The following is a 23517-nucleotide window of genomic DNA, read 5'->3' on the forward strand; positions in this document are numbered from 1 at the left end:
GTGTTGTGGTTGGTGGTGCCAGATGGGCTGGTCTGAGTATTTCAGAAACTGCTGATCAGCTGGGATTTTCCAGCACAACCTTCTGTAAGTGAAAATACTTTCAGAGCTGTTATCTGCTTCAAGCTCATAGGTAGGGAACAGTAACTCAAATAGCCACTTGTTACAGTCGAAGTTGCATCATGTTGCCTTGAAGCAGATGGGTAATAACAGCAGAAGACCAAAACAGGTGCCACTTATTTCAGCTAAGAATACAATTTGCACAGGCACACCAAAATTGAAAAATGATGAGTTTTGATTTCTGCAGTAATATTTGAATGGTAGGGTGAGAATATGGTTTAACTAACATGAAAGCATGGATCCCATTCTGCCTCTTTCAAATTCAGGCTGGTGGCGCAATGGTGTTTTTTCTTAGTACACTTTAGGCCCCTCAGTACCAACAGAGCATGGTTTAGTGTCACTGTGTACCTGAGTATGGTTGACCACACTGCTTTCAGTAGCATAAACAATGATCTCAAACTGGTTTATTAAGCATGACGGTGAGTTCACTGTACCTGAATGGCCTCCACAGTCACCAGATCTAAATCTAATTGATCACCTTTGGGATGTGGTGGATCAGGTATGCAGCTGACAAATCAAATCTGCAGCTTCTGTGTGATGTCATCGTGTCAATATGTGTCAAAATCTCAGGATTGTTTCCAGCACCTTGTTGAATAAATGTCAAGAAGAATTAAGGCAGTTCTGAAGGCAAAATGGGATCCAAACCAGTACTAGTAAAGCATATCTAAAAAAAAAAAAAAAAAAAAAGAGGCCAGTGGGTGTATGTCACAGACAGCTTATTAATGTCTGGAGAGCAGCACAAGTGCAATTAGTTTAAGAGCTGCTTAAAGAGAAATGCATTACATCACCAAATGTTGCACGGGGCAATAGCCAATTAACTAATAAGTGTGTCTTAAGGTCCGTGTTGCACTGATCCCAGCAAGGCTGAAAGCTGATTTACAATACGAGTGCGGAAACATTCTTCAAATATAACATACTTTTAATTACTATGAAAGAATTATCTGGCAGGAAGGAGATTTAGAAAAAACATTTTTATTAAAGACAGACATTCAAAGTTGTTAATAATGAAATAATGCAAATGATATACAAGAGAACCCTGAAGATACAATTGTTCAGTGGTGTTGATAAGAAGACAAATACATCAGATGCCATGCCACAGTACTTCCCAAAAGCCACCCAGATGCCCCTTGCCCTTTAAAGAAAAAACCCAGGAAAGTATCTGATACTAAAGAGAGAGCATATGCAGACAGGGCCTGTATTCTAATAAATAAAATGCGGTGTAACTGCCCTGCAGTTTCAATAGGATCACTGAACTTTTAAACTTTAAGAAAGAGCTTTTGTTTGAAAAGTTAAACAATGAATCGGGGTGATTTTTGTAGACACCCAGAAAATAAAAAATGCTAGATTTCAGACCACTCCCTCGCTCAGCATTCTTTCCCTTTGTATTTACCAGCACAAACTGTCATGAGCCAACTTTCAGCCACACACAAGAAACCCCCTTTTTTTACTTACTCTAAACCATTTAGTTCACCATTGCATCTAAGACTGGACATACAGACTTAATCTTTAACTACATGCTTGTTTTGTTTTTTGTTTTTTTTTTCTAAAATGTTTATCCCCTTTTTTGTATAAAAAAAAAAGAAACTTGAAAGTCAGTAGCTGATTTTAAAATCAGATAAATACATTTTGCTGTCCAGCAACAAAGCACAGAGCTTCAAGTTTGAGCTCCTGGCTTGTAAGATTTGAAGCCTTTCTGCTGCCAGAGTGAAGAGAGGACATGTTTTTGTTTTTTTTAATGGAATCGGCTGACCTATCAGCTCTTTATCGTGGGCTCTCTATTCATCATTAGAGCCTGGGTGGGGGTCGAGAAGGCGGGGGTCCTGGTGGACCCGGGGGTGTGCGAGTTGGGGGTGGACACGGAGGTGGTCGTACCATGGATGGGGGTGCCCTTGCAGGTGGTGTGGTGGATGAGGGTGGTGTGGTACGGGGCCCCCTTGACGGAGGCTTCGTGCGGGGAACGGAGTAAGACACCAGAGGTTGCTGTTCAAAAACCGGAGGAGCGGGCGGAGCCGAGGGAGAGCAATGTGCACGAGGAGGGGCCCGGTTGTTTGGGGTGGACTCTCCATCTTTGACGCGCTGAAAGCGAATACAGCGGCCCTGCATGACAAACGGAGAGAGATGGTGGTTTAAAAAAAAGAACAACAACTGCTACACATTATCATTTAAAAGCAGAACGCAGATTAAAATACAGTGCATCTCTGTGCACTGGCACTAAGTTTTTAAGAGCCACCAGCCAAGATGGGTTGCGTGAGACTTCTCCCAGCTTTACTAACACAAGGATGTGTGTTTTAGGGCCTGGAGGGCACACAGAGCTGCTTCTGTCTGCTGTCCACACCTGCACTACAATAGCTGTGATTTTAGCAAAGACGCCGAGTTATCACACAGGCAAGTACACACATACATACACAGAGGGCAGCTTTTTCTGTTTCCCCTCCTCTTCTCTTGCAACCTCAGCAGTGACTAGTCCTTTCTTGGCGTAGAACAGAAAGTGGTTTATGTCTCTTATGTGCTTGACTTGAAGGAATGTAAAGGAGGGATTTCAATATCACCACAATAGTTAACAGAAGCCATTTAGCATTTTAACATAATTTACAAGTCAGGGAGAATGGAACGCTTCTCTTATTGTCCTCTCTGTTCCCCTGCATAGCATCCCTCTGCAGACACACACATGCATGCTCACTTGTCCTGCTCAGTCAGTGTGTGAAGGATGGAGAGTAGGTCTCTGTGTCACAGACCCTTGGTGGTCTGATTATAACACCTTATTAAACAGAGAGGCCCTAAAGTCACACAGGGGCCATTAAGAGGCCCTCAGCAGCAGTAGCTTTGTAACTGCAGGGTCATTGTGTTGTATGTGTGTGTGTATGAAGGGTGTGTAATTGATTGGGGGCAGGCCGGGCGGGAGGGGGTGCTGACTGCTTTGGTGTTGTTGCCGGGCTGCTGTGAAAAGGCCAGTTTGTGAGCAGCAGAGCAGCAGCAAAACACCAGAGAGAGCATATGGACACAATGAGAGCACAAGCTCATGAATATGAGTATGTTTATGTGTGTGTCTGTGTGCGAGAGAGAGAGAGAGACTGTAAACATGCATCCACCAGAACATATGGCCTCAAATGAAACCTCTGGCTCATGAATAACAGAAAGAGAGGTGGAGAAACCTTCATTAAGGTGATATGGACATATAAGAGCTATGTGAGAGGTCAAGAATGAGTCACTTGTGATGGTCACTCTCCCCATTTGCCCCTGTGACTGTGTAATATCTGTCCCTACTTTATCATCCCTCTTGGCATTTGTTTACTTCTGAGCCTCAACTCCTTTTCAGGAGAAAAACAAAGCCCTGAAACACCTCCAGCATCCCTGCTTGCACCACTCTTCTGACAGACACACACACACAAAGCAGATTGTTTTGTACGCTCAAGGGGAACTCTCTTTCTCTCACACACGCACGCCCGCACGCACGCACACACACACACACACACACACACACACACACACACACACACACACACACACACACACACCGCCATTATAGTAAAGCAAACAGGAAAAAGAAGAGCGGAGGCACATCTGACCTGACAGCTCTGCCTGTCACCTCGCATGACATTACAGCAATTCACTCACATAAGGAAAATGCTCTGTGCGAACTCATGAGAGTTAACACACTTCATTGGCAGTTTAGGGTCGATACAGCGCAGATCTGATCCCTCCCCCACATAAATGAACATAAAAGGGCGATAAGCAGTGCATTTAAATGATACCTACCAAACATTTTTGGTTACTGTGGATCAGTGTTTCCCGACAGACTTATCATTTTATCTCAACTACCCTTCCCAGAAACAACTTAAACTGGGACTAAGAAGTAGTTCCCATGAAAACAGCTGACAACCTTTCCTGTTGATTATTCATAATACCACTGAAACAGATGCTGCTGATAAAAACTGTTTATTTGCATTTAAACTTCCAGTGAGCAAATGAACTCTGTGATCCTGAAACACTGTTGTGGTGGAAGAAACATACACAGATGTGTGAGAAATTATTGAAGAACTCCAAACCCTAGAATTGACACTGAGGAGTTCGAGGGGCCCTATTATGATTTGAGAAGGATTTTTGCTGAGATTGCTTCTGTGCACTTTCCCTTTAGAGGAAATAGTGACTGTAAAGTGTATCCTGAGTGGGAATGATCTCCTACTGGATTGTTTGATTTGGATGAAAATGATGTGGCCCATGCATCAGCCTAGTAGAATGACTGTGGGAGATTTGCTGTGATGTGAAGAGACTTTATATTGATTTTTCATGTAACATTTATAAATTTGTGTAAACTAATACTTTCTATAAAGTGGTGGGAAGAGAAAAAGAAAGGGGGGGGGGGGGGGGGGTTAGAAGAGGAAGTGCTCATTTGTGCAGTCTGTTCATGAGAACAGAGAGTTGGTGACCGCCCTCTGGTCTGGCCTGTACTGTGTGACAAGAGCCATCAGCGCCATCAGCTCCGGGGACAAAAGAAGGGAATCTCGTCTGTCACAATATGGCTCGTGGCCTTTCAACTGCCCATCTGTTTGCGTGATGCTTGCTTAGGAGAAGTGACATGCACGTTACAGTAGCGCGCACACACACACACACACAAATACACGGAAATGCACGCACACATGGCAGAAAAAGAGATAAAATGCAAACTTGGAGCGTGGCAGAAACTGGCAGGCCGCTGATGGCTGTTTGCAGAGGCAGTGAAGTAGGAGTAATGCGGGGAGAAAGCAGGACAAGCACCTCCTGAGCTGCTGGTTAACAAGCTGGACTGGGAGGTGTGATAGTTAATGCTATCTACTGCTGTACTTTTTGCCACCACACTGGGGCTTCTTAATAACCAGCTGTGCTGAGGTTTCTGGGTTTTGAAGAGATGTTTGTTGTTTTTACTGTGTGGAAGATCCAAGCCTGGCTTTATCAGCGATGAGCAATCACTGTCGTCTTTCATGTCTGATATGGCTATCAGCACCTATTCTAAACATTCTCTCCTCCTCTGCAGCAAAAGTGAATCCCCTCGTTTTTTTCCATGTGAGAAGTAGCATTTTTTATTTTTCTCAGTTAATGGCGCGTGAAAGGAGGTGGGTGGGGGTTATTGTTGGAGTGTCTGTGAACCGCAGCCCCACAGAAAGTGTCTGACAAAGACTCGAGAAACTTCTGCCATGACAGAGATGAACTGTTCTGCGCAGTGAAAAAAAAAAGATGTGTAGGATGGAAAGAAAAGATAAAACCAGCGGTGGCAACCACTTTTACAGACGCGAGCAGACACACACTCGCATTGTTGCACAGTAAAGATGAATCATGTCATTGAAGAGCACAAATCGATAAATTTTACAGTGATGAGACCACAGCTATGAGAAGCGACAATGACACCATTTACAACGGAGCAGATGTTTCGCCATGACAACCAGTGTGATGATGAAAACATGTCTTTGGGTTACGAGATGCCAGACGCGGGGGTCAAGGTTAGATAAGAGGGACCGCTCTGCTCTCCGTCTCGATCTGTCACACTCAGTTGCAGGAAACGTAGTGATGTCATGATTCAGGACTTTTCAGCAGTGGCAGTAATGTCCAGTAATAGCACATTCAATAGTTTTTTTTTGGTTTTTCTCATAAAACATAGCACTTAAAAGAAAGAATGACACAATTTGTATATATTTGTTTACTATAATCATGACTTAACAGTAAACTGTGATGGTGAAACATGCTATTTGAAACCTCAACAGAAACCATGTCATTTTCTGGGAGTCAGTACATAACAGCACAGTACGCCTTGTGTGTGAACAATTGCAGCTTTGACAAAGAGAGTCCTGTCTGTACCTCACTATTTCCCCTGTGAATGTTTTTCCACATGTGTTTGTGTGGGTGTGCGTGCTGAGAACTGGGGTGCTGTGTTAAAGATTTTCCTATGTCTTTATGGTGTCATTATGCAACGTGGCAGACAAAAGAAGGATGCAGATGCTCTACGGAAAGACAGAAAACCCGCTGTTTAAAAGGCAAGCCCCCTAAATTACTCGTAATCAGCAAATTATAGTTTGTGTCAGCCATTGTGCATCTTTGTGGTTTCTTAAATTGCAGAAACGGATGAAAATGTAACTTGACTCTAGGTAGAAGCAGGCTCACCTCATCTCCAGGCTGCGGTCTCATCAGAGATACCTGGTCATAGCCTCTTCTGAACAGAGCCCAGATAGCGTCTAGTTTCCCCTGGGGAGTCAGGAAAGTGAATTAAAAATGGAGGATTTATAATGAAACAAATGTCATATATACATGAGAGTGACTTAAAACAAAAAAGTTAATCTAAATAAATTATTTTTAGTGTGTTCTGCCAATGTCCACAGACAGAGAATGAGACTGATTATAATGCCAAATAATATATGAGTTTTTGAAAAGGACCTTAATACCTTAATGTCTCGTGTGCCATATTTAATACATGAGTTTTTGTGAGTTTTTGAGAACATCATCAGTGTGACTTTTTTTTCCTCCTGAAAACTTACATAAATTGCAATAAATTGCAAAAGAAATAGATGATGTAGCAAATGTGATAAATAAATTAAAACTGCAAATTAATATTTAATTAAGCTTTAAAATGTGTCAGATGGTTCAATAAATACTCTATTTAAAAAAACTATTTTAATTTTCTGGCAATGATTTGCTTGTCCAGCTCTTAACCCTGGAGAACCCATGGGGTCGGCTCTGACCCCATGGGTTCTCCAGGGTTAAAAGGGTTAATGTACCTGTTTATCTGTATATCATTTGCTTTACTAGATCCTGAAATATATGATTAATTATCCATATGTTTTGATTGTTTGTCATATGATTTTTATTTAGGTTAGGGGCTGTAAATTTTGTAGCGTTATATAAAGATAAATATAGTTGACTTCCTCTCCTGCGGTTGGATAAAGTACGCTACAAACATAAGAGCGTTCCTATGATAAACTTACCTGAATGGGGGTGTACCACCTCCTCTGTTGTGGGGGTCGACGGGGAGGCTTTCGGGGCTTGGGCTCATAGGGTTCAAATTCCTGCTCCGGCATCTTCACAACAGCATTTTTAGGTTTGTCCAGCTTCGCACCTTCCTCTGTGGATCCTTTCTCCCCCCATCGCACCTTAAGTAAGAAATTTTTTTTTTTTTGTCCGTTTGCCTTTTGCAAATTCTGAAAGTTGAGAGTGAGTGTACCTCCATGCGCTTGATGCCACCTACTCCTCTTCCTCCATAATATGAAGCATCCACTGTGGGCCACTTTTTCTTGGGCAAACCATCATCATCATCTGACTCCTGTTAGCGAGGCCTCAATGAGGATACAGCTCATATGCTTAAATACTGTTATTACTATTACTTTACTATATTAACTGCAAAAATAAGAAATATTGCACTAGTCCTGAATTCTTATGCAAATCTTTGAATAGAATGAAAGAAAGGGAAAAAATTGCGACAGGTTCATGTGACAGGAGACTTACAGGCTCTGGAGGAGGAGGTGGTGGAGGCTCTTTAATCACCTGAAGAAGAGAAAAATAAATTAATAATATAGTGTAAACAAAAAAACAGTGTAGTTGTTTTCCTGAAAAAAGAGGTCATTTGGTCTGTCAAACTTACCACAGTGCAGCAGAGAGGCCAGAACCACCACATCAGCAGCAGAGCCAACAGCAGGAATACCACGAGCAAGGATATCAACACGATGGTGCCGTCAAACTGCGCAAATGCAGATGGACGGGATAACGGTTAAACAGGAATAAAACACAAGTGAAGTGAAAACAAAGGGAAAGTGAAAAGCAAAAGTACTCACAGCCTCCTCTGATGACAGACACAACAGAGGAGAATTCAGAGGGAAAGGAGAGATGAAGATAAAAGAGCCAAAAGAGAAATAAGACAGCTGAAAGAAAGTTTTTTTCAAAAGAAAAAAAGGCAGCATGCCAGAGAGAAATATTACCATCTAATGTTGTGAAGCTGTAGTGTAAGCTACACTGGATCTACTTACACATTCAGTAGTAGTGATGTGAACAGAGCTGGTGATATAGGAGAGGCCTTCGTTCATGCTCACCTGCAGGTAGATCACCCTAAAGAAATACAAAAAACAACACAAGCCGGCTGCTGGTCATCTAACACAGAAGTGCTGACATATCACATCTGCTTGTATAAACACATTCACAGCGTAGCTTCAAGCTACTGTAAAAGTTTAACCAGGTGCCAAATACTTTCTTGCTTTGTCCATACTTGCTCCATTATAAGCACATGAAAATATGCTGACAAAAACACAGAGCTAAAAGCGTTCGAAGAGGTCAGCGAGGTCTCCACCCATGGGAGGAATCTCTTCTGCTTGGACTGGACGCAGACCTCTGATGTGGAAACCACAGACAGCTAAAATGACTTCTAATTGTACAGCATTCAGCACCGATATGTGTAGCTGTAACTACTCAAGTACAGGAAGGGCGGACACAAGGGTGGGAAAAAGCAAATCATTTTAGATGGGAAGATAACAGGATAGAAATGCTGATGGAAATGAAACTGTAAATAAAATAAAACAAAGGCCAAGACATTTGAGCCACATACGCTGGCAGGGGGTTAAAGAGCAGACTGCTGGAGTGTAGAAGAAGAATGGAGAAAGACTTCTTGTGCTTGTTCTAATGGTTTAGGGCGACACAGACAAGGGGGGTATTGAGCTTTGGGTTAAGTTTGAGGAGGGGGCGGGAAGGCGGAGGTCATTGCAGGGTGGTGGGATGGCTGGGAAGACGAAACAGAGGCGGGGGATGGGAGAAGAAGCCTTTCCTCATCCACATCCCCTCAGCGCTCCACGCCACTGTAGCTCGTCTCATAACTCATGCTGACACTGACTTGGGAATAGAAAATTGGCGGTGCAGGTGCCACTAATCTTTTCTTCTGCGTCTTCCCTCCTTTTTCTGTCTCTCCTTCCCCATCCTGTGGTCAGCCCTCCTTTCAGGCAAGGGACAGGGTGCTATCAGCTCCACGCTGACAGAGAGATCTCAGCCCCTATCAATCATCAATCTGCCCACTATATATGTCTTTGCCCCACATATGTGTGTGTCTTTGTGTGTGTGCTCAGGAGGGGGAGCTGCATCCGGAAGGTTCCCAGTCAACACAGATTTGTGTGACAGGACCGCCAGTGCCTTCATTCTAACCGACAGTGCGACTTGGGTGAGACAGGAGGAGAGTGAGGGGCTTTTGGTGGAGACCCTCACTGATGCTGGAAGCCGGAGTCCCTAAGATCTCAAGTAAAGCTGAAGACCTAAAAATTCCTCAACAGGAAGCAGTTCACATATCTAAAGTGTAATAACTTTAGATATGTGAACGAAAAATTTATTTCATCACTGGTTTATAAAATTGCATAAAATGTTTTTTTATAGTTTTAGTATAATCCATTAAAATGAAAAATTATGCACCAATTAACCTTTTTTAAGCTTGTTGTGTGTTATTATTTGATAATAACATGCATATAACATAATAATCACATATATCTACTGATGTTTAAGAAGCTGATTTTTTTTTCCTTAATAAGTGATTTAAAAAAAAATCAATCTATTCCCTTCCATTTATCCTGATCAGGATTGTGGGATAGCCTGGATGGTAGCCTATCCATAGGGCAAGAGGCAGGGTACACACTGGACAGGTTGCCAATCTGACACAGGGCTAACACAGAGAGACAGACAGCCAGTCACACTCATTCACACCTATGGGCCATTTAGAATCACCCATTAACCTAACGTAACCTTTGGACGGTGGGAGGAAGCTGGAGTACCCGGAGAGAACTTGGGGAGAACATGCAAACTCCTCACAGAAAGGCCCCGCCCAGGACTCTCAACTCAGGACCTTCTTGCTGAGGCAAAAGTGCTAACAGTGCATCACCATGCTGCCCGATTTCAGTTCAATGTTTTTTTCCCTTTTATTTTTTTTTAAATGAGATGTTTGAAAAAATGTTCTGTGAAGCTGAAAACCTTTGTGATGAGCATTATGATCATGCTAAGAATGCTAAAACAGTCCAATGGGAGAGAAGAAAAAAGTATATAAAAGTGTGTAACACCTGTCCAACCTGAACAGTGTCACGCTCGCCTCACTCTACATTTCCACTTCTGTTGCAATGAACTCATCAGCCAGCTGTTGGCCTTCTCTCTGGACCCTTCAGCCACCACAGCTGACTTGCTCTTTAGTAGCACTCAGGGTTTTAGGCAGTATCGACTCTTCTCTCCTCTGTTACATGGAAGGATGCCTCCTTCAGGCATCACTGCAGAGTGTAATGATGCTGCCTGTTTCGATCTGCTCACAGGAGGAGCAGCTCCACCTGCTACAACAGCACACCAGCAACAAAGATCAGACAATAAAGCAGAGACACGTACAAGGTGTTTGCTGGACTTTACAGTTTGCTCCATATGTCTTTTACATTCTGTCATTATGTCAAACCTAAACAGTTATATGCCAGTGATATACTACTTTTAATGTTCAGTGTAAAAAATTGTTTGGTCTGTCAGTTTCGTGAGTTCTTTGGAGAAAAAATATTTCCTCCTTATCTCTGAGCATCAAAGCAGTACTTTTCACTGGCGGATAAGAAAAGCTCAAATCATGCTAAAAATCTGAGTGACAGAAACAAGACAGATGATGACTGGGAGGTGTCTGAGGCCACAGGCCTGAGTGTATAATTATGCACAAGACTGCAGGCAGAGGGGATGGAAGGGCTGCTGGGCCTTTATCCTCTCCAAACTCAACCCACAGCATCTCTCTGTCTGCCCCGCAAGGAAATTGTGCTCTGAATTACCAAGGGCAAAGCTGGAATCCCTCAGAGGAAACTTTACACTGCCCCGCTGACTCCACTCACACTTTGTCTCTGCCAAAGTGCCAGACAGAGATTAGGAGCATCACACACAAACACACCGGAGTTGTGAGGTTCTCTCGAGCAGGCTCTCATTAAGTCATGTTCCTGGGCTCTACTCCTGTTGTCCCCTTGTGATTGGTGTCTGGCTTCGTTAGCTGTGACAAACATTGATTGATCACAGACACACAATGACTTTGGCCCTAATTTGTTCAAGGACAGCAGTCTTCTGTGTCCACAACAAACTTGAGAGCAGCTGGCAAATGTCCGCATTACAGCTGTACGGGGATAGTTCAGAGACTGGAGCCACAGCTGAGAAACAATCTGAGGTAAATAAGGGTGGAAAAACAAGATCTGAGATGTGCTACTTACTTCCCCACTTCCTTTACCACAGGAGCAGGGCACAGCAGAAAGGTGTCCTCTATTCCAGCTGGTCTCTCATCTACATGGGGAAAAGCAAAAATCACACTTCTTAAACAACTTTTTTTTTTTCAATCATGCCAAAATCATGCCCAATACTTGGCATTTAAGCATGTTTTGCCCCATCCTTAAAATAGAACCACAAGAATGTTATAAAATGGCAATTTCAGAGCTCACTGGATGGATTACAGCTGAAACTATTAGGGTGGAAAATTAGTTCTCAGTTGAACTTGATTTTTATCTTAGAAAATGAAAAGCATCTGGCAATAATCCTCAGAGAGGATTCTGGGTGGAACCATTATATTATGGATGGGTTCATCCTACTGCAGGGGTTCGTGCCCTTTGTGTTTGGTTTGAGATAAAGTCCTCTTAAAGGGTTTCTGGTTATCAGATAATTATCTGCCATGGAAAAATTTAAATAAATAAGTAAATAAACCCCACCATATTTACAATAAATCAAATTTTTTTTCTTGCTTCAGTGTTGTTTCCTTGTGTAATTGTTGAGTGTTTCTAGTGAAATTGCTATTAGTTTTAATCTTTTAACTTTATGCATCAAGCAAAAGTTAAATTATATGCAACATTCTCTGACTTGTTTAACATTTAAACCTATTTTCTGCACATTCCAGCACATAAAATAAAATATTTTTTTTAATGTTTACACTCGCTCTTTCAAATAGATGCAAGTGAAACACAGCAGAAAATAAATAAAATCAAAGACTCAGCAGTCCTGTTGCTCTATTTTCACCTGTAAAGCAGGAGTGGGGTAGGCGGAGGTTTGCCCTGGTGCAGGTGTGCCGCAGCGGTCAGTTGAAGAATCCGCGAGTTTCTCTGTGAATTTCACATTACGTCGTAGCGCACTCGGTGCTTGCTTGGAAGTTTAGGGTTTTTTTTCGCTGTAAAAATAAGTTTTCTTCCCACGCACAACGGACGCTAATGTTTTTGTCACTTTTTATGGAATCAAACTCAAAGTAAGGTCAGTACTTCCGCGCTTTAAACGCTGCACACTCATACTCTCTCCCGCACTCGATATATTATCCATTGTTGATCTGCACACAGCATTTGTCACGAATGCCGCACTTGCTTACGTCATTGTCATGAGACATTCTCGCAAGAAAATCACGGTTTTAGTAACGCAGCGTGCTTACGGGAAAGTAACAGTAATCTAATTACCGTTTTTGCAATAGTAATCCCTTACTTTGCTCGTTACTCGAAAAAAGTAATCGGATTACAGTAACTGCCCATCTCTGGTTATGACCCTCATTTTCAGTGGAAAAAGCCCAAATGGGGCGCACCAGGTTAGTGTACAGGATCATGGAACATCTATAGGGTTTTGAATTTAACCCCACAGAGTCCAACTTTCTGTTACAATGTCCTGAGGACTCTAAGGGAGGACATTCAGTGGAAACAAACCTGACCTGCCATTGTGTGGCAGTGTGTGACAAACGGAAAATGCAGGAATTTTTTGACAAGTGCAACCTTGAAATGCAAAATACCTACCCTTCTTTCCAGATATGTCTTCTTATGACTTTTCCCCAGAAATAAAATTATGAAGAAATAACCATTGTGCAAGCATCACCAGTGCACAAGTGCAAGAGGTGTAAATAGGGCTTTTTAGTGATAAAAAATAGCAACAGCCTGGGAGCAGCTCAGAATGATCCAAGAAGGAAGACAGAAGATGGGAGATCTGCCACATCTGAACTATTCTAATAAAAGATTCAATCTGGGAACAGGGTCCTGTGTAATGGCAAGCAGGAGAAAAGGATGCATACTATTTATTATAGTGTTCTTCTGTACATCTGCAGAACTTACCCACAGTATGTGTATCATTTAATTTGAAGCTGCAGAGGACCTGGTTGATGTTTCTTGCATGGAGAAAGCCATTACCTCTCACAACCACCTGGAAACTCTCTGAGAAAAAAAATGGGTCCAGACATCAGGAATGGTTAGTTATACAACCACTTATGAGAAACAATGGGAATGCATATATTTTTTAGCTGCACAAGATTCACAAAAGATCAAATTATTGTTGATGGACTGCAGAAAAAGTATGCAGTCATTGTGGGCCAGACAGCCAGTCCCTTGCTCTGTCGGGCTCAACTTGAGCAGTGAGAACTTGTGCATGCCTCATTACTGCTTGTTTATATCTGTGTGCTTGTGCGTGTATGTGTGGAAAGGCCATAATATGCTCCAGTGGTGCTAATGCTAAAAGTGTTGTTATTCAGAAATATCTCAGACTGTGCAATAGCCAGGAGGTGTGTGCGAATGTGTGTGTGTGTTTTGACCTTTAATTTCCCCTAGGCACTGTTAAAGTGCACTGACAGAGGCTTGCCAGCATATGCTGGAGTGTCTATGTGGCTGCTTCCCAGCATATGTTAAAGACCGGGAAAAAAAACACTTGCTTAAAAACATGCCTGCTGGGCTGACAACAGCACAGTACTGTCAAAGTAGGTCTGACCTTACCTATGGCACTACCACATGGCGTTAGCTCTTGTGTGTGCCTGTGTGCAGATCTGTGCGTGTGCTGTAATTCTGCTTCTCCGTGGAATGTGCAGGCATTTGCATGTGTTCAGTGTATGCATGAATGAAAGTGTGCACACAAGTGAACTGAGGTTTCCCCTAGCAGTATCCTGGCTAATCGAAGGGAACATTTGCCAGCCACATCTTTAGCATTTAAAGCACCAGCGTGAAGATCACTGGATAAAAACATCACAGGTTGCGGGGTGTATATGTGACAGTATTTCTTTAAAGGTCAGACAAGCTGCCATGAAATCCATGAATACAGATACAAAGAAAGAGAAAGATCTGAGAAGACAATTGAAAAGCAAAGAAACACCAGATGTTTATGTGTTTACAGATGCTGCAAAAATGCTGAGTGCAGATTGAAGTCTGCAGACAATCCACGATTTACATCAACAATGGAAATTAGAATTATACTCGCACAAGCATATTATAATGCATTTGTTTAAAGACACTACAAAAACTGCACCAAACTCCTTACTGTTCATTTTCATTCAGATAAAACTTTCAATGATGATTTCTGCCAGTTTTACAAACAGCTGACCTCGTACAGCTGTGTATGTGCTTATTGACAGATTCAGTTTATCTTCACTTTGGTTTTATTTAAGAAACTTTATACAGTAAATCAAAGACCCTGTGACATTACAGTAGGCACAACCCAGTTCACTGACCAAAACCTGACCCAATCAGGGTCAACCCTAAGAAAGTAGTGGTGACACAATATAATATAATATAATATAATATAATATAATATAATATAATATAATATAATATAATATAATATAATATAATATAATATAATATAATATAATATAATATAATATAATATAATATAATATAATATAATATAAGTGGTGGTCTATGTGGTTTGCAGTCAGACCAAGCAAGCTACACCATGGCATAGCTCACACACAAAAACCCACAATCTGATGCTAAATATACTCCAATGAAAGGGATAGATTTTGCTTTGTTCTTGGGCATGTAGAAGTATAGAAAAGTAAAGAAAACCCCCTCAAAACAACATAGGAACAAATCAGGACCTCATTTATCCAAAAAAGTAAATGTGAGAAGTCTATAATATTTCCTAACCTTATTTAAAAATAGATATTTTCAAATGTCATTGTCTGAATGATCGAAAACAGCAGTGTTTTCTTAGCTAGAAATGTCTCAGTAACAAAGTCTATTATACACACACACCAGGCTTGATGTGTTAAAAGGTCACTCCTGTCAGACACATGGTGGATGAGGACTGGTGGTGCCCCACCATCATGTCCGACACATATGCTGCTGCCCTCTCCTGCAGCTCTCTCTCCCTCTCCCTCTCCTGCTCTCCTGTAATGTGTCCATTTACATCCACACCTGAATGGCTGACAGGGATTTTGTTTTGTACGAATATGTGATTATACATACGAATACGCGTGGGCACTGGGTGTGCGGAGAAAAGGGGGTACAGCTTGTCCCAACAGTGGCTCTTCAATCACGTTAGTGCAAAAGGACAGTGAAGGACAGGGAGGGGCAAAGGAGGAAGGGACGGTGGGTAGAAAAGGGTCAGACGTTAATGAAAGCAGCTATCTCTCCTGTCATGTTAGATCGAAGGCCGTACTCTCACTGTCCTCAACGTGTGCTTGTGTGTGCGCGCTGGGAATCAGTGCTGTCATGTCTTATAGTGTGGCCCAACGTTCACTGTCTAGTCTGATGGCCTGTTTGCAGGCAGCTCGATCTGGTCACTTCACATCAATGTGAGGGACGTGTCTACACGCGTGCCGGGAGATGCGTGTGCGCTAGCAGACTAAAGACCATTTAAATGTGTGTGTTGGGGTAAAGCGTGTACGATATGCTATGTGACTACACGTGGGCCAAGAAAAATAACAGTGAAAGAGACTGTCACAATATAAATGTGGGGTGTCAGTATGTATTCACGCTTCAATGCATGGCCTTGCTGTTCAAATTAAATCACATAGCTAAATGATAAAAACTGCTATACTTTATAAGAGTTTGGGGCAGGAGGGCTGGTAATTTCTCCACAATCTAAAGCCTTTTCTGGTATAATGTGAAAGCACCGGATGTCTGATTTCCATTGTATATGTGCACAAATCACAACAAAGGCAGACAAAGTGCACTATAACCATTTGAGCATATTACAACTTAATTAATTAGGCCAGAGTAAGGCCTTGGTTAAAGCGGGTCCCTGCTTTCTTAGTTCACTGACCATTAGGCTGCTCATCAATCGAATAATAAATGAGGCTGCTGAAGGATATTTGGGCACACGTCGAGTGACACTAAGTCTCTTGCGCACTAACAGAAACTGTAATTATCATGTGAGAACAGCTTCTCCTTTTGTCCTTTTACGGCAACATTATGAATCTTCTCTCATCTCCTCTCTCCACATCCTCTCCCGTCCTTCATATCTCATAATGGATGTTAATCTCCATTGGTTGTCCTGGTAGCTGGGCTGCAAATGCACTCCCTTAAGTGAGTCCTAATAAGGTCATGTCAAAGCTCATCCATCCTGCTGGCTACCCATAAAGGCTCTCTCTTAATGCTTCATCTCTTGCCTCCTACTTCCTTAAACTGCTGTCTAGGAGCAGAAGTGCTGGGCAGAGGAAGTGAGGGAGAGGACAGGGTTTAAACCAACCCAAATGGCTATTTAGCATATACGATGTGGCAAACTAGGCCAGAGATGCAGCCATGCTTGAAGATTCATGGCTAATTCCTCTGACCAACACCCGCAGACCCCTCCTCCTCCTCTTTTTTTTTTTTTGCACCCATGCTGTGCTGAAGCGGCCATGCTAATTTCCCCCGGCCGTGAATGACAATACGCTCTCTGTCACTCTGCGGTCATAAGCATCCATGCGATTACTCAACCTCATGTTTCACTCCAGAGGCTTTGGATGACTGTCATCTGAAACAATCGCACATCGTGACTGCCCACTCTGTGAACTAGAAAGGGAAAACCCCGGCTCCTCACACCTCTTACCTCCTGCACACACGCTGGACGGCTCTGCCGCCAGAATCTCAATGCAGGACTTCTTAATGATCTGAGAGAGAGGGGATGGAAACAAAAAAAAAATAGTTATGTGATACCTCAGTAATTTAATATGATGTAACATGATTTTTATGGCTCTCTTTTGTATGTGTGTGAGTGTTTATATGGTATACATGTGGTATGTGTGTGCCATACTGAGTCAATGATTCCCCTGAGGGCTTGGAAGCCTCCCCATACAGGAAACACATGTTCCACTGTGTCTGCAATAGTTGCAAGCTAGAAAAGCATACAGACACAGACAAAATAAGATATTTGCATTTTTATGTATTTGGAATATTTCTGATATCTGTCAGCAGATCGTACCTGGGTCTGGTTGAATTCTTTGACTCCTACACAATAAACAATAGCTCCCATAGATCTGGCCCTCTGTGCCTGCAAACAAAAAGAAAGAACAATTGCAAAGAGATTCTTGTGGTCTCGTGGAGCCACTAAAATCTCCCCAAAACCACCATTTTCTCAGTTCACACAGCAAAAATGAAAAAACTGGTGTTGCACAACATGATGCATTCTCCAAAAAAGGGGCATTAACTTTTACGCATCCTGATTATTAATCATTTCTAAATAACTTTAGCAGTATTTATCATCTGTATTTGTAATAAAAGTAACAATGACCACGGCGCAGCCAAGAGGGCAGGTCTTTTGCATCCAAATGGCAGATGCACCAATCAAAGCTGGCAAAATATTAAAGTGGTTTAAAATATGAAAACCATAATAAGGGCCACCAAAGAAGAACAGCACTAATAACGTAAAGTTAACAAACAGCTAACAGGCACGTAGCCAACAGTAACGGTCCTCAGCCCGGCCACAATATTTTCTCGACTGGCTCCAAAACGTTTCTACTTTACAGCACGTCTCACCTCTCTCTGTGCTGTGTCAAACTGCCACTCATTCAGCTCTCCGTCAGTTAAGGCGATGATGACGCTGGCGGTCCCTGCAGAACGCACAACTTTCACGTTCTCTGAAACTTTGCACTGCAATGTATGAAGCTTTTGGGTTGAAGCTTACCTTGTTTCTCTTTATAGATCTGTGCATTAGCCTACATTTAAAAAGAAAGGAATTCGACAGTAAGTTCAACAACAACCGAAACTCTCAGTTACAGATCATAGAAGAGTTACAGCAGGTGATCATACAGTCTAACACCTTGATACTGAGGTAGAGTCAAGCCACAGATCGCACTTTGCACACTGTGCTCTGGCAAAGATGGGTGAATGTCTTTAAACGTTTTGCTTAAAAAACCCAAATTAGTGTTTTAATAAAAGCAACAAATTTTTTTATAAAAGAGTAATTTCTTTAAGAATGCCTCTCTTAAATACTTAGCTCGGCACTTTCAGGAAGGAGCAAGTAATTCATGGTTTGAGACACACCTCATACTTATCTAATTGCTCTTGGTTCCAGCTGCCAGGCACAATTAATGCTCAGTGGGTATTTTCTGGAAGGTTTATGAAGACTCAGATAGTGTGATTTAAACCCAGCCTTACCATCTCCAGGCCTAAGTTCATATACGTGTCTCCACCAGGGATAACCTTCCTCAGAGCCATTAAGCCTCCAGTGATGTCCTCCCTGAAGAATAAACAAAACAGCCTTATAAAACATCCTGAAAGGAAGTCGCTTTTAAGAAAAGACATGGAGTAAACGGAATAGGAAAGATTCAACTGAGTTGGAAAGTAACATTTTAAGTTACGTTAGTTAAGTTAGTAAGTTTTAACCAAAGATAGTCTTACTTTTTGTATTCGTAAGGTTGCATGAAGCTGCATAAAATCTGTTAGCAATTATACAATATCTGTTCTGATGATCTTGAAGGGTTACAAAACCAGTTTAACAGACAAAGATGAGTAAAGATAGCATTTTTGTACAGTACTTGCACGCAGATATAGACATAACATAGGGGATTAGTCAGTTACTGATGTGTAGAGTTTACCTGTTCTCGGTCAGTTTCATGATGATTTTTCCTTGTGTTGAGAAGACTATGAAGGACATTCTCAACATAGGGCTGGGAACACAAAGTGCTTTTGCGTTAACATGGACGAAAGGAGAAAACAAAATACTAAAAACACATCAGTGACTAAATCCTGCTGGTACCTAATAAACTTTTCTGCCAGCTGCTCCACAAAGGAGTAGATCTCTATCCAATGATGCTTCACGCTCCCAGACCTGAAAAATACCACAAACACAGACTTTTGTGATGTGATGCTGTAGCAGATTATTCCACCTAGATCAAAAAGAAGGAAAAGAGAAAAGCTGAATTTGAGGTTAATAAACTGAGGTTTATTTTCATGCAGTGATTTAGAGGTAGTGTGCCTACAAATACTCAGGGTTTAATGATTTTTTAAGGAACAGCAGTTTATCTCTTACACAGAGAAGACCGTCTTCTGGTCACTTAATCACATTCCCTTGCTTTGGACTGTAACCTGTCGGCTGTGTGCTGCTGATTAGCCTGCTACATGCTGCTGCGTACATGACAGTGTCCTTAATGAAATCGAGTCCCATGGGGCTGCTAATGGGGGCTAATTGCTGCTGGGCCAGAGGGTTGAGGTTAGACAGGGACAGATGTAGCAGTCTGCCTCTAGCAGGGACCACGAAGCAGGCAGCTGGCCTGTGTGTGTATAGTGGACATGCATGTGTATGTGGAAGAGAGCAAGTGTGTGTGTTTGACTGTGAGGGGGAACAGATGGTCCCACTGAGTGCAGCCAGCCAAACAACAGGTTGGGGATGCACGGAGTAAAAAGGCTGCGACATGAACAACAGAGGGACCCAGAAGTGACACTCAGCAGGGGGTAAAAGTGTGAGTGTGTGTGTGTGAAGGATGCAACATCAAACAGCTTGTAAACCAAAACTCTGCAAAGGTCAGGCATCCGAGTGTACACATAACAGGGTCATGAACAAAGTGAAAGTCTGAGCTGGTCAAATTTACGACAGCTCTTTTGAATCTTTTATTTTACACAGAACTGCCTCCTCCACTTTTCCCTTTCCCAAGAAGTAAAGGCATGAAAAAAGTCCCTGATAAAAAAGTTTACTAGTAAAAAAAACCCCCATCTTAATCCTTTCTTGGTGCAGAGCTCCTATTTGGGAGCTGTCTGGGTTTACTTGACCTTACCTGATTAAGTATGAAACCTAAACTTAATCTTTGAACAGGAAGTCATTATTTCATTATATTAAGAAAAAGTGTGTCTTCATATGGGGCCAGTGGGTTTACTTTACAGGCTAAAGATATGAAGATATGCTTCATGAGGAAGCAGGGTGCTCTTTGTTACAAATACACAAAAGAGGTTTTAGTCCAGTGCGCAGGATAGGAGGTTATGTAACACACTGCCAAAAGTAAAAACTGTGTTTCATGAGTACTGCTCATTAAACTGCTCATTAAACTGAGACTAAATCAAAGGGGTCTCTTGTTAGGTAACATTAACATTGCAAACTACAACCAATGAGAGGATGATTGGGCCTCATTTTTGTTACCAGTCCTTTTCCATATACAGAACTTCTGGATTGTCAGTTGTCATTTTTTCTTAGTGATAATGAAAATATCTGCCAGGTTTCCCCAAATCCTTTTAGGACATTTAAATATAGTAGATTTTTAAAAAAGCAGTTTCTGACATTTTATTTGAAAACATATTGTTGATCCAACAATGTCTTTCTAAACACGACAATTCCCCATCCACAGAAAAAGCACAACGCATTCAAAGTCGTCTCCTCTGCTGAAAATTAAAGCAATCTTTCTACAATTTTAGCAATTACCCTTGAGTCTTCTACCTGCATTCCTAAACTGTGAGATGCACAGTCCCCTTTTCCAAAACCAATCCAAAGCACTCGGATCGGTCAGCACAAAACTCTGTTCAGAGCCCAGCCTTAAAACACAACACCTATTATTCCATTTGTGGGCAACCAGATAGTCCGAAAAAAATGCAGCCTGGTATTCGGTGCGGCTCAGACACGGAGAGCAGGAATGTAGGAAGCTGATGGTCGTTTTTCTAATGTTTATTCTGTGTATACTGAGAGGCTACAGTGGAGCGTGCACACAGTCTCCCCTTAGCATGTCTCATAACCTACTGGAGAGTGTAGCAAAAGCAAAACCTGCAAACATGATGAGTATTGATAAGGTGAAGTCCAATTTAGAGATGATTTTGCCCTATTCTTTCTTAAATATTAGTCATTGTGTCGCATTTGATATCAGCCAAGAAATCAGTGCTATCTTAGGAGAAAGATCAACAGCTTCCTGAAGGCCTGCTGGAGCTTGCTAGACAGTCAAAAAAAGAAAAGGGGCGTATCAGAGGTTTGGCCATGCGTGACATGCCGTGCACCCCAGGCTCCTCCTAAACTTTTTGAAGCAAAGGGTAAAGAGAGAAGAGAGGGGCTGACAGATGTTGCCGTGAACATTAAAAAGATCATCAAATATGTCGAGACCAAAGTAAAATGTCACTCAGCTCGTCCACCTCGCAGCTCATAGTGGTGCACACGGGTCAGCCGAGGACATACAGAAATTTTTTTTTAACCATTACCTCAGCATATTTTCAAATGTTATATACCACATTGTTTAGCTGCTTCACTGCAAAATCACATCACTCCATCTGTCGAGAACATAATTATTCCACTGAAATTATAACCTGCTGTTCTTTTACACAGGGAGGTCACAAATCCAACCATACCTTATGGCTTTGTTGTCATTCTCTCTCCTTGTATCCGTCTACGTTGCATGTTTAGACTTGCTTGTCTGTGACCATGTGCATAAATCTCACCTTGCCGCTCATGCCAAAATAACTGAAACATGCCAATTACAATGTCTGAAACGACATGAGCTGGAGCGCAGGGTAAAATCATCAGGCTTACACATGCCAGAACAGTGGCAGACGCATCCACAGTGACCATGTGGCCTGAAAAAATGCTTTGAGTCACTAAGAGTCTGTAGAATTTCATAATGATAAAGATATTTAAAGAGTGTCCTGGTGTTATTCTAACAGTACTGATGTCAGTAATAGGGTAATGGATTAAATTCAGACTAGGGACCTTTGTTTGACATTCCCACTGTCTCAAACTTCATTTCCTGTCCACCCACCAGACAACTATGAGTTGAAAAAAGAAGGAGGAGGAAGTACTTGGAAAGAGAAACAGGGACATTTTAGGATTTCTCTAAGACCTCTCTAAAGATGCAGGAGTACCACTTTACTTTAAACAGCACAGTTTTTGCAGCAAACTTTCAAAGTGGAATTCTAACAAAACAGAGAAAAAATGACTGAATTATCATCCTGGTGGATGATAAGAGCCAGGCAATGACAAAGAAGATCAGCTGGAGGATGCGTCTTATGCAAGATGTTTCATAACTTACACCAAAGCTGTGCATTTAACTAAAATGCATTAAGAAATCGTTTATCAAGCAGTAATATAACGATCAGCTGAGCCAACATCTAGTGTAAAAGGTGTATTAGAAACAATGTTTTTGTTGTGTTTGTTTTCAGTGCAAAACCCCACTCTTAGTCGTGACAGGAAGCCATTAGTTGATGCTTCTTCTCTTTATTTTGATGGAGCCAATGCTCTAAGTGATAACCGGCCCATATAGCACCGCTATGGGGCAGCTGCAGCAGCTGTGTCCGCAGGCGTCATCAGCCTGAAACTCTATCCATCCTGCTCGCCCTGCCCACATCCCCTCGGTAAAGCTTGGTCTTTTTGTCTCACCACTTTAAACCGAACTAAAAAGAAAAGCATGCCCCGATGTCAAGAATATACTTCCAACTTAAATTTCAATCTGATTACTTGCATGTCCCGAAGACACAAAACAGCAAGTTAAAATGATTTTAGGTATGTTTCTTTAAGTGAGGTCATTGCGTTGCACAGATTTAAGATTCAATCTTTTGATTTGGTGCAAAAGCCGGTTTGATTAAAATGAAGACTCTAGGTATTTTTTCGACTTTACACGCTCACTCGCTTTTCTCAGACTCCGTTACATCAGGACGTCCGACTGACGCGCTCCGCGTTTCCAAACAACTACACGGTTGCATGGCAATGCGCAGCGACCAGAAATTAACAAAGCAATAAATAATATCCGAGACTCACTTGTCCAGAACAAAATAGAGGTCGAAGGCGCCCTGACAGGACCTCTCCTCCTCCTCCTGTTGCTCTCCCTGCAGCTCTCCTCTGACCGAGACATCGAGACAGAAAATTCCAACTACAGCCAAAACGAGGAACATGCGAGCCCGTGTCCTCGCCATCTTTCCCGGTTACTGTTGACTACTCCGGCACTGCAACAACTAAAGAGCTTCACATCTCCCTATCATCCGTTTCCAGATGGACTCTGTGCACACACACAGCCCCGTTTCCTGGTTACGTTTTCTTTCACGTTATTTTGAGTGCATTCAGTCTGGAAGAATCTTGTTAAGACCGAGCCGGCCTCTCCAAGTCTTCTCCTTCGATTGAGAGAGGAAGGGGAAAAAAGAGAAGCACTAAAGCTGGGCAGGATGAAGGAGAGGAGCGACACCCGAGGAGACACACAAAACTCCACTTTATTTTCCTCAAAAACTGTTACGGGGGGAGAGTGGCTGTGTACATCCTCGTTTTGGGGATTTTCTCTTTGGCCTTATCAGTTTGTCAAAAATAAAGTTTCTG

General features: G+C 42.1%; 1 protein-coding gene across 2 annotated transcripts; it reads right to left on the minus strand.

Annotated features, from left to right (window-relative positions):
• Positions 1-1079: 1079 nt before the first annotated feature.
• On the minus strand, positions 1080-23328 carry antxr1d (ANTXR cell adhesion molecule 1d). Of its 2 annotated transcripts, XM_087850243.1 has the most exons (19): positions 22969-23328; positions 19006-19077; positions 18845-18916; positions 18405-18486; positions 17932-17962; positions 17784-17857; positions 17230-17298; positions 17062-17142; positions 16858-16918; positions 13173-13271; positions 11316-11385; positions 8103-8181; positions 7911-7997; positions 7721-7816; positions 7585-7623; positions 7304-7402; positions 7068-7232; positions 6250-6330; positions 1080-2214 (listed from the first exon to the last, which is right to left on the minus strand). In XM_087850243.1, the coding sequence occupies exons 1-19, from the start codon at positions 23121-23123 to the stop codon at positions 1903-1905; spliced, it is 1824 nt and encodes a 607-aa protein (XP_087706369.1). In that variant the 5' UTR covers positions 23124-23328; the 3' UTR covers positions 1080-1902. The 2 variants fall into 2 exon arrangements, with proteins under 2 accessions (XP_087706369.1, XP_006808044.1); XM_006807981.3 differs by lacking the exon at positions 7911-7997.
• Positions 23329-23517: the final 189 nt, after the last annotated feature.

Source organism: Neolamprologus brichardi, chromosome 13 (assembly GCF_056152115.1).
Source record: "Neolamprologus brichardi isolate AB-2024 chromosome 13, ASM5615211v1, whole genome shotgun sequence".
NCBI classification, from domain to species: domain Eukaryota; kingdom Metazoa; phylum Chordata; class Actinopteri; order Cichliformes; family Cichlidae; genus Neolamprologus; species Neolamprologus brichardi.

Coding starts and splice junctions, on each gene's coding strand:
- antxr1d (XM_087850243.1), bottom strand. CDS start 23,123: ATGGCGAGGACACGGGCTCGCATGTTCCTCGTTTTGGCTGTAGTTGGA. Junction 17,858..17,931: donor GATCTATAAAGAGAAACAAG/GTAAGCTTCAAC, acceptor TGCGTTCTGCAG/GGACCGCCAGCGTCATCATC. Junction 7,998..8,102: donor ACATCACTACTACTGAATGT/GTAAGTAGATCC, acceptor ACTTTCTTTCAG/CTGTCTTATTTCTCTTTTGG.